We start from the raw sequence: 11,372 nt of genomic DNA on the forward strand, positions 1-11,372 counted from the left end.
TCTTCAAAGGTTGGAGCTTTGTGGCTGACGCGTGTTCCAGGATCCAAAAAGAAATGAAGTCTTCCACCGAAATCACGTTTAGTATATTTATTGTAAAACATAAAAGACAAAATAAACGAGTACAAATGAAAATAGACTTTCTAAACTTTTGAAATCTAAATCTAAGGCTCCACAGACCACGGCATTGTTACAGCACGACGGCATGGGCATGCCATGACAAGACACGGTCAGAAAACCGTGAGGCACCAACCTTCCTCCAGCCGCGTCGATCCAAGAATGGCTACTGTGCTGGGCGCCTCGCGCACAATTCTTAAGTCATTAAAGCCCAACTACGTAACCTCCTGTAATTATTTAAATCCACATTTTAACCTTGTACATATGTTTTTAATCTAAATTATTACTATATCAATCATGCATTTAAGTCTGTATCAAATATCTTATCAATACAAAATAATAACATGAAATATCAATATAAAATTCACAAAATATGGGGCAAATTCAAAATTAAGCATGAAATAGGCATCTGGCGCCTACACTTCTTTTTTTCCCTTCTCCACTATGTTCAGACTCTTTCACATCTCTGACAGTAACGATTGGTCTGACCGCCTAGGAGTTGGGGAGCTGGGTAAATAAGAAAATCCTCCCAGATCCACGAGTAGCTCGCAAAGCTGAGTGAAAACACATAGATCTAGATCTGGGGTCCCTATCTCGAAAGTGTCTTTGCTAACGACGGTATCAACGTCCTTCGTAAGAGCGACTCAACTCTCTCTCGACAGCGACGCTCACCACTAAATTCAAGGGAATGGTGAGACGGTCTTAAGACGGTCTTAACCCTTTAAGCGCCACACTTTATTTTTCAAAAAAGCTGAATATTGGCATGATAAATTCAAATGACTGTGGCTTGACACTGGTAACAGATAGAGCTTGACTGTCAATTAGACAAATATTGGGGATGACCCCAAGATTATTTTGGGAGTAAATATGCATACCTAATTTGCATATTATGACGTCATATGGTGGCGGCCATTTTGAATTTTTAATAATTTTTGGAAAATATTGATAATTTTCAATAGATTATTGAATTTATTGAGCAATATTTGACATTCCATTACTATCACATAGTGCACATACACTATGGTCAAGGAAATAAGTAGTTTTAGGCAGAATATATATAGTATATAAGCGCCACAATTTATTTTTCAAAAAAGCTGAATGTTGGCATGATAAATTCAAATGACTGTGGTTTGACACTGGTAACAGATAGAGCTTGACTGTCAATTAGACAAATATTGGGGATGACCCCAAGATTATTTTGGGAGTAAATATGCATACCTAATTTGCATATTATGACGCCATATGGTGGCGGCCATTTTGAATTTTTAATATTTTTTGGAAAATATTGATAATTTTCAATAGATTATTGAATTTATTTAGCAATATTTGACATTCCATTACTATCACATAGTGCATATACACTATGGTCAAGGAAATAAGTAGTTTTAGGCAGAATATATATAGTATATATTGTAATATTGCAATAATATAATGCAATAATATTGAAATATATAATGCAACAATTACTACTTTTGCCTGGAGGGCCGAACATGTTTGTATCTGTAACCTGTACCTTTTTAGCTTGTGAAACTTTCACAGAAAGGGTCAGCACACATATTCAATTCATATTTATGCCTATTTTTACATCTGTATAGCCTACTATGGCCTTTGGAGCAGGCGCTGTATAGGCAGTAAAATGGTTGATCATGGCACAGTCTAGCAGTGGCTTCTACAGTATGTCACTTAGGCCTACATTTCACAAAACTAATGGGCAAACTGTCAACATAATGGGTATGAAATCACAAGTATCATGTCCATAGTATTGTGTCCAACGTAATTAGGCTACGTTGTAGCCTGACACCTGAAGCCGATTAGGAACACAATCCCCGCCCCCTCGCGTGGAGAGCGCAGCGCCCTTCCACCCTCTCCCCCGTTTGAGGGAAATATATCGCCACCTCTTTCGTCTCTATTTGCTGTTTTACTGATTTGTATAACTCTTACAAAGACAGTCAAAACGCTGTGACCAGTCTGATTGTCAACAACGAGTCTAAAACATTCATGTTTTAGGGTTGCCTATGCGTCTTCTCTTCACCTTGCGTTCTATTACCAAAACCTCTCCATACGGAGATATGGCCACGTTCGCCGCTGCCATCCACCCAGTAGAAGTTAGAAAGAGGGACAGAATGAGTGCGTGTGTGCTGCTTGGTGAACAGTGTTTGTCTGATCCCAGGATTATTGCGTTTGCGTCCGGACAGGTGGCTATCCGCATAACCGGGGGCTGAATGGAGGGAGCCCAAGCTAACATACCACCAGACCCACTTCTCTCACCCCTAATTCCTCCACCAATACCTGTATGGACACTACGACTGCATTCGCCACTACCACCGACTCCTTTGAGATCGGATAAAGTCACCGAATAAGTGTCAATGTGTGTGTGTGCTTAGAGAACATCCTTGCTTCGCATGTCGGCATCACTGCCTTCGGAAGTTTCGCCACGGTAAACAAAGAGTGCTCGTCCGATCATTATCCTCCTCGTGAGATAAAAACTGTCCTTCGGAGTCAGAATAGTCAAATAACATGCTCAGAACTTCACCACGATTCAACTTCTCACTAGCCATGATGAAATAGCTCGCTGATAGTTCACTGATAACAACACAAATCCAACTCGTACGCCTCGAGTCAAAGACGCAAAGTGGCTACTTCCGCATTTTGTTGTCGCGTCACTTGTCGCGTCTTTTACTGCTTCACCAAAGACTCTGTGAACTACAAAATGACGCAATCGTAGTCTTGTTTGAAAGGGTAGCATGTCTGCCAACTACTGGTAGGGAGGATGAACACTATTAAGACCGCTGGTTTGATCTACATGCGCTTTTGTTCATGATGACGTACCGTCGCAATTCTGCGACTTTGGCGCTTAAAGGGTTAAGACAGTTAGCAACGACAAGAATCGAGAAACGGACCCCTGGTCTGTCCCCCATACCATAACCTGATTCTCGCCAGAAATGGGTTCTGCCTCTCTCCAAGAGCATTCATCTGGAACTGCCATATGCTTAGGTCTGAAGGTGTGTTTTTGTCGAAAAATCCTTGCATGTGATCGGAGAAACCATCTGCCTGACATTTTTAATGATTCAAAAATCCGATTGAAATTAGAATCAATGTCGACAAGTGAGTCCATGTGAGCGGCCATTGTTGTCTGAAACGACTGTTGCATTTCAGTTATTGGTCCCCTTTTCCACTGTATTTAAACTTTGACTACATCACATCTCTGAAAATCCCACGATCCTGGGGTCCGTTTCTCGATTCTTGTCGTTGCTAACCGTCTTAAGACCGTCTTAAGACCGTCTTACCATTCCCTTGGATTTAGTGGTGAGCGTCGCTGTCGAGAGGGAGTTGAGTCGCTCTTACGAAGAACGTTGCTACCGTCGTTAGCAAAGACGCTTTCGAGATACGGACCCCTGGTTGGTTCAGCTGCGTGGCGGTTCGGGCTCATGACGCTGAGTGGAAATACATGAGGGTCTCGCGAGAGTCAGGTTAACCACACCAGAGTTTGGCCCGCCCTGGCCAGAGGAGGAGCCAGGGGAAGAGCTCGGAGCGTCATTTGGCTTAATGAGAGTCCCTAAGAGTGAATCTTAATATGCGACCTTGCCTCCTCCACTTGCGCTTGTCACCTCGTCCCGCCTCCTGGCCCCTCCTCCGTGGAGAAAACTATAAAGTTTCCCAGCTGTCAGCCTAGCCACAACAACTTTTGAGGGACTGTTTTTCATTCACCATCCCAATTGCAAAAGAGAAAAAGACTCTACAATTGAGCTTTTGCAAGATATTGAAATATAATGCTGTTGTCAGTGATGTCATCATGACGAGAAGCAAGTGGAGGAGGCAAGTGGAGGAGGCAAGGTCGCATATTAAGATGCACTCTAAGACTGCTACATGGCCAGGGGCGGATTAAGAAATTATGGCCCCCTGGGCCAGACACTGTCTTGGCCCCCCAACCCCCCAAAAAAGCACCTTCACCCTGCTAATCGGACATGCTAAGAGAAAAATACACAGTGCTCACAGCTAGCAAGTAATTGGACACTACGATACCCACCATTTTTCCCATGTTATAGAGTGGGGCAGAACTATATACGTACATAGTGTGTGCGCAGAGGCATGGCAACACATTTTTGGCAGGAGGTGCTGTTTGTGGGTGGGCAATTCCTGTTGGGGGGTGTGGGGCCCTACCCCAGAAAAAGTAGCATTTTTTAGATGCAATTTCCTGCATTCTAATCAATTTTAGAGCAAGGAATGGCAAATCCCATTTCACTCACTCCCTCAGATTTGAGATGTTGAGATGACAAAATGAATGTCACATGGACACACATGATGCTATCACAGATCAGTCATGACTGAAAGCCCAAAACCATAATGCTGAATCCACCAAACAGGCCTAGGCCTACACACAACACTGTCATTTTTGTAGCAACCACAATCAATGGTAGAAACTTATGAACTCAAATAATTGGAAAGACAATTATTGTAAAGGTGGATTTGAAGGCTGGTTTTGGTCATGGCCATAGGGCCAAGTTGGCCTGGCCCCTTGGGGCCTCTGGGCCCGGTAGGCCTGTGCATTAATCCACCCCTGTACGGCAGGACACAGTGCAACACAACAAGACTGCGCAACAGTTTCTTCAAGCCATCAGGCCATCAAGTCATCAAGTGAATTAATTATACACACACATTTTCAAAATAATGCCACTTGCCCTTTACTTTCTTGGCCCTTCTATAGTGTACCTGCACTGCAGCATATTGCTCCTTAAACATTACACTTTTATTTTCATAATGCACACTTCACTTCCAATTTACCTTCACAGTTGGCAGCAAACATTGCACAATGCTATTGCACTTGCCATTGAACTTTACCTTATCTACTGTACCTCAGATATAGCTACTAACATGAAGCTGCTATATAGTAGCCTACTTTTTTTTCTTGCTGGATGCTTGTAGGTGTAGGTCCATGTCTGTTTTGGATGTCGATATGGTTTATTGCACTGCACTGCACTCCACTGTGTGTGTGTGTGTATGTTTTGTTGAGTATGTATTATGTATGTTACTAGGCCTATGTATTATGAATGCATTGCTACTACGGCTGCAAGTATTTCTTTAGGGCTGGATTAGGACCAAACAATGGCCCGAGATTTTTTCGACATAGGTGTCTTATAGACCCCCCACCCGCCAAATCATAATCATGATGGGCTGTCTCAGTATGGATTGGATAATGTTATTTAAACCTACCACATTCTGTTTTGCTCTATTTTTTTAATCAACAATAGGCCATGTTTCGTAGTTATGTTGTAGCCTATGTAGGCGACAGGCCAATGTGAGAAATAATTTCCGTCCGCCATTGCCCGCGAGGGATCTTATGCACGGCAGGCCTATTTCAGAACAATGGAGAGCTCCGAAAACAATTAACGCGAACGAGGGCAGGCTCGAGCTGACACCAGAAACAGCATGAGGTTGGTTGTTGAAAGAAACAGCCGTAGGCCTATCCTATGACTTTTATTGACAGCTGACCAGATCATTTGGATCGTGCTTCCAATCAAACCATGAATTTGTAGCCTCGTAAACGCTGCTACGACAGTTTTGAAGGTTAGTTATACTATCTCAATAAAAAAACCTAACCAGAATAGGCAGCGAAGTAAAAGCATCATATTAATAATTTCAGTAAAACCACAGTAGTAGCCTATATCGTGTCAACAGTGAAAACACAAGTCTAACTGATTGCTTATTTCCAGATTGGAGGAAGGAAGCGTGTGGATACCTAATCTGTGTAAACTACAGCATCTCATCTGCTCATGACGACGTAAAATAGCCTATACAGGACTAAATTATAACTATTGACACAATGGGTCTGTAAATTCAACCTCACACGGTACAAAGGCGTGCATGAGAGCAAGAGATAGTCCAGGGTTAAATATCCAAAGAAAAGGACATGCGCATGGGCCGTCTTACCGGATAGGGTACCTACAAGAGGGTCTGCGACGTCGGAAGACCGAGGAAGCATTTTTACTGACTGCGCAGCCGCTGCCACAGAGCTGCTGCAGATGCAATGGGAAAAATGGACCGCCGGATATTACCATGTTTGTTTCTAATCATACCCGCGCTGGTGGGACACACTGCCGCTACAAAAGCAAGGTCTGGACCGAAGGTGACGGACAAGGTAGGTTGAGTACGTTTGTTTCGTCTGAAGCATGCATTTAGTTGGACCTAAGCGCTGATATTCAATGGACTATTGCTGACTGAGCATCTCTCTCTCTCTCTCTCTCTCTCTCTCTCTCTCTCTCTCTCACACACACACACACACACACACACACACACACACACACACACACACACACACACACACACACACGTAGGTTTTCGTCTTAAAACCTCTCATGTAGTAGGCTGTAAACAATCTGGCCGTTGACTGTCTGGTGCTGGACGAAGAACACCATGTAATATTATCCTCAGGGTAGCCTACTTGAACGTTCAATGACCGTGTTGCTTGTCTTTTCAACCATGTCGTACAGTGCCCTTATTCAGCATGATTTCATGAAAGAAAGTGTGTGTGGGGGATGGGGCAATTGATTAATTGTTTAAATAAACTATTAGACTGAAGTTATAGGCACATTTTGTAACAAGTTCAATAAGATCCACTATGAATGGAATGTCAGACTTGAGTTCAAGATAGGACAGTATATTGCATGTTGCTGCTGCTCCATGTTCCCATGTTTAAGAAATTATTCAAATATAGGCCCTATGCTCTACAACTCCATGTTCCCACATTTCCAAGTAAACTAAGAGAACCAATAGGCCTAAAAAATCATGTTAAAAATCTTAGTGATGTGGGACCAATGGGCTGTGGGAACATAGACACGCTCCCGGTTGGGGACTGTAAATAGGAATTATATCAGTTTCACCTCAGTATTTACAGGTGTCGTTCTCTCTTAGGTCTTTTTTGACATCACAGTGGGAGGGCATGAAGTTGGACGAATAGTGATTGGTTTATTCGCTGAGGTTGTGCCTCAGACTGTGGAGAACTTCATTGCTATGGCGACTGGAGAGGTACGTATGGCAAGTGCAAGTGTGATACAACAGCAGCCAGACAGCTCAATGATTGATTTTTTTTTTACACTATAGCATCCCTTTAATTTTAACAACACATGGTACGATAAGACATGGTAATTACGTATTTAGCCAAAGTGACTTACAGATATGTAACTACAGAATATTGGTTATAGTCCCTGGAGCAATGTGTAGTAAGGTACCTTGTTCAAAGGCATTTCACCCATGGATGAAGGTTTAAGGCAGTGGTTCTCAACCTTTTTTGAGCAAACGCCCCCCTGACCTCATCCTAAGCTTCCAAACGCCCCCTTGACCTCATCATAAGCCTGCCAATGCCCCCTTTAGTATTGGAAATTAAAATAGACTCATGCTTCCCAATGGCAGCTAAGCACTACCCCCTCTCAACTGTATCCTTCTCAAAACCCCCTAAAGCTCCTACAGTAAATAGTATTTTGGTTAAGATCAATACTTCCAAAGTTTCTGCAAGCTCTAGCCTCTATGGCAAGAGAGTGTTGATTTTTTGTTTGTACTCTGATATTTGCCATGTTCACAAACCTACAGTTCACAAACAAAATAATATAGGTTACTTTCATGTCTGAAATGTTTTAATCCCCAAGTCATGCTAAATACTTAGAAGCTAACTTTTGCGAAAGGACAGCGTAAACTCTTGAAATGAACTACTAAAATTCCACACACCTTTACATATGAAATGACACACTGAATCATAAACTCCTCTTCTAACGATACATTCTGGTGATCTGCATATTTGATGGTAATGTGTTGTTGTGTTTGTTTTGTTGGGGCATAATGACACTGGTTGTTTTAGTCTTTAGCTTGCCGATGTGGTGTGCCATAATGCCATAATGCACACCATTCTACCAGTGGAACAATGTAGGAGTCATTGAAAAGTTTGTTCATGAGTTTGTTAGTTCATTTAAAAGTTTCTGCTACCGTTGCACTACACTACAATGACATTACACAGTGCCTTTTAGTAATGCATTACGACGTTTGTGGTATTGACATTGACATTTTTGGTAACAGCCAATTTATAACAGGGGCAATGCTTAACTGCTTAACTCAATACTAAATTGTCTATTCAAATGTCAAATTATGTCTGAAAAGTCAGTTCAGTGGTTCATGAACTTGTCGCAGGGTGAAAGGTCATTCTGAATTCACTGCTCTCAATGGGGTATAACCACACTCAGCAAGCTCAGAGGTACGGATGCTGTCTCTATTGTTCTCTATGAGAGACAAGTCTGCTTACATCCTTGGGGGGGGGGGGGGGGGAGTACTTAGTGTTGCTTTAACCTTTCAGGTTGACTCATCAGGTCATACTGTGCAATATTTTGGTTTTACACGTGTTGCTACTGTATACAAATAACTTACATAAAAAGGGCAGCCAGATATGGCAACCTGGCCCCCGAGCAACGCCACAGGCATGTGATGTTGGACAGACAGACAGACAGACAGACAGACAGACAGACAGACAGACAGACAGACAGACAGACAGACAGACAGACAGACTACTTGGCCCGGCTGCCTCTGGGCGGTCAGGTAATAACTACATCCGGTCAGGGCTTGACATTAACTTTTTCACTCACAGGCCACTGTGGCTAGTGTTTTTTTTTGCGAGTCACTAGCCATTCAGTTATTCTACTAGCCACACATTTGATATTACTTTTTTCTTTATAATGATATTGTATATCTAACTTCAGAAGATGCGTGGCTAAAGCAAGGAGGTGATTGCATAGCTTTCTATATGGAAATAAATCAAACAAATAGAAACAGAGTAACTAAGCTTTTTCTTTAACGTAAATACAAACAATTGATACACAAGTGGCAAAATAGATGAGCCAATTGGCTAGTGACACTGAAATTGTTACTAGCCACTGCAAAGTTTTACCAGAATTTGGCCGGATGGCAGGTGCCAGTGTCAAGCCCTGCATCCGGTTGAGTCCTATAATATGACTGAGATTGTTGTGCAGAAATGAAAAGATATTTCAATTCAATAGACATCTTTTTCCATTTCAGAATGCCTTCTTAATGTATTTCTTTGTTCAATATTATAACGGTTAAATTATCGTTTTATTTTCTAGAAAGGCTATGGCTACAAAGGGAGCAAGTTTCACAGGGTCATAAAAGACTTCCTAATTCAAGGAGGTGACTTTACCAATGGAGATGGGACAGGAGGTGGGTGTGAAAAGTCTTCTTGGTACTTTTAACCCCAAGTCAAGCCTAAACATATTATGGACGCTGTGAGTAGAATTATAGTTAAGGACTGGGGGGAAAATGAGACTTGGAATAGACTTGGCTGGAGTGTGACTTGGACAACTTTAACTTGACTTGGTCAAATGTATTTGACTCAGTTTTTCGTGAGAAGACACTTGTGACTTGCAAATTAAAGTAACTTACGTACTTAGACCTGTGAATTGTCCCACTTCCAGGTAAAAGCATCTACGGCGGCACATTTCCTGATGAGAACTTCAGGCTGAAGCACCTGGGCTCTGGCTGGGTCAGCATGGCCAACGCTGGGCCCGACACCAACGGGTCGCAGTTCTTCATCACCTCCACCCGCGCTCCATGGCTGGACGGGAAGCATGTGGTCTTTGGAAAGGTTTTGGAGGGCATGGTGAGTTCAGATCCTTAATTGAGCTTAAAGAAATTTAAGGATCACATAATACATTTACTAGAACCGTGAGAAAGTCGGAGACAGGTTCGAGAAGTGAAAGACATTCCACAGCTCTCCATCACCTCTACCTGTGCTCCATGGATAGACGGGAAGCATGTGGTCTTTGGGAAGGTTTTTGGGAAGGTCTTTGGGAGGCCATGGTGAGCACATAATCCATTTACTAGAGTTCTTAAACTGTAATCATTTGAAGGCTCCTTATAACCTAAAAGCTCTTTTAGTAAACCAATTGTATCTGAACTTTTATATTCTGGTAACCTTTGAGTTCATAGGTTCTCTGAGGAACCCTCTAGAAAACGCCGGGTTTTTTTATAGAACCAATTTGTAGGCAGAAAAACAAAACTGGGTTACAAACGTTTCGGGTCTACCCCATCATGTTCGCAATGTTTCCAGTGCATGGATGCTGTAAAGGCTGATATAGGCATCCCAGTTTCAGAAAGTAATCTGCTGATGCACTGAACTAGCAGATCCAAATTGTCCCAGGTCTAGTGGTGAATTCAACATTCATGGTGTGTCACGAAATGCTTGGTCTTTTTAACCATTTACCCGGTTGTTGAAACATTGATGCACAATTTGATATAATATGACTGAATTAATCATTATTATTTCATAATATATGTTATGTTCTCTTTTTAGCCTGTGGTGCACACTATTGAACTCCAGGACACCAACGATCGGAACCTGCCCTTCACAGAGTGCTTGATTGTAAATAGTGGGAAGGTCGAAGTGAAAGAGCCATTTGTGGTGGAAGTGGAAGGCTGGTAAACTGAAGAGTTTTCTTTCTGAACATTCTTTTTGATGACGTGTGAGAGTGCTTAAAGTGCTGTACATAATCAATTGTGCAATCAGAACTGTTCAAGTTTGTGGTAAAATAACATGCTGATGCATTATCTCAGAGTGGCATAACCAATGCTGAAAGGTACCATACAGTGTTCATGTGGTAAAATGATGATTTGAGAGTAAATGCATACTGTTTACACATGTTTACACTGTATCATAGTCACACGTCACAAGGTTTCATTCAGTTCTAGATAATTACACAATGAGGAAGTCGATATCAGTGTTGTCCTGATAAGAGGACCCTGGCTGTTAAAGAAAATAGCAAAATCACACAGAGAGTGCACACTATACAAAATAGTCAAGGGGCATATCACTGAGTAATTTACAGAAGGGTTTAATAAAAAAGCAAGGCAACTTTGTTGTTATAGTATAGCTCTGATTGCAATGTATTGCATCAGCAAGTTGGTACCAAGTTGCAGGAGCCACCTTCCCTCTTCGTTGGCTATTATCTGGTTACCTTTTATTAGCACCCATTAAAGACGACAAGCATAGGGTGAAAGTTCCACCAAATTTGTCACTGTATACATATACCGTATATCACGTTCCCCATATCATCAAACAATGCAAACTGTACTTGCAGCTCCTCTATACACTGACATGCTTTTCATTCTAACCTGACACGCAAACTCTGCTGAGCTTTCCTTCAATGTGAGATGTAATATTCTCACAACTCTACACTAATCTACTGACATGCAAGCTCTTCTTTGCT

At 42.0% G+C, this 11,372-nt stretch overlaps 1 protein-coding gene across 1 annotated transcript; it reads left to right on the plus strand.

Annotated features, from left to right (window-relative positions):
• Positions 1-6,148: 6,148 nt before the first annotated feature.
• ppic (peptidylprolyl isomerase C) lies at positions 6,149-10,588 on the plus strand. Its single transcript, XM_063195911.1, has 5 exons — positions 6,149-6,250; positions 7,024-7,137; positions 9,234-9,327; positions 9,582-9,766; positions 10,460-10,588. Exons 1-5 carry the CDS (start codon positions 6,149-6,151, stop codon positions 10,586-10,588), a joined length of 624 nt encoding a protein of 207 aa, XP_063051981.1.
• The last annotated feature ends 784 nt before the right edge of the window (positions 10,589-11,372 follow it).

The sequence above is a fragment of the Engraulis encrasicolus genome, chromosome 3, assembly GCF_034702125.1.
Source record: "Engraulis encrasicolus isolate BLACKSEA-1 chromosome 3, IST_EnEncr_1.0, whole genome shotgun sequence".
Lineage (NCBI taxonomy): Eukaryota > Metazoa > Chordata > Actinopteri > Clupeiformes > Engraulidae > Engraulis > Engraulis encrasicolus.

Excerpts from the sequence above, each read along its gene's own strand:
- ppic (XM_063195911.1), top strand. The coding sequence starts at position 6,149 with ATGGACCGCCGGATATTACCATGTTTGTTTCTAATCATACCCGCGCTG. Across the intron at positions 6,251-7,023 it reads GACCGAAGGTGACGGACAAG|GTCTTTTTTGACATCACAGT; the intron begins GTAGGTTGAGTA and ends GTTCTCTCTTAG. Across the intron at positions 9,767-10,459 it reads GAAAGGTTTTGGAGGGCATG|CCTGTGGTGCACACTATTGA; the intron begins GTGAGTTCAGAT and ends TTCTCTTTTTAG.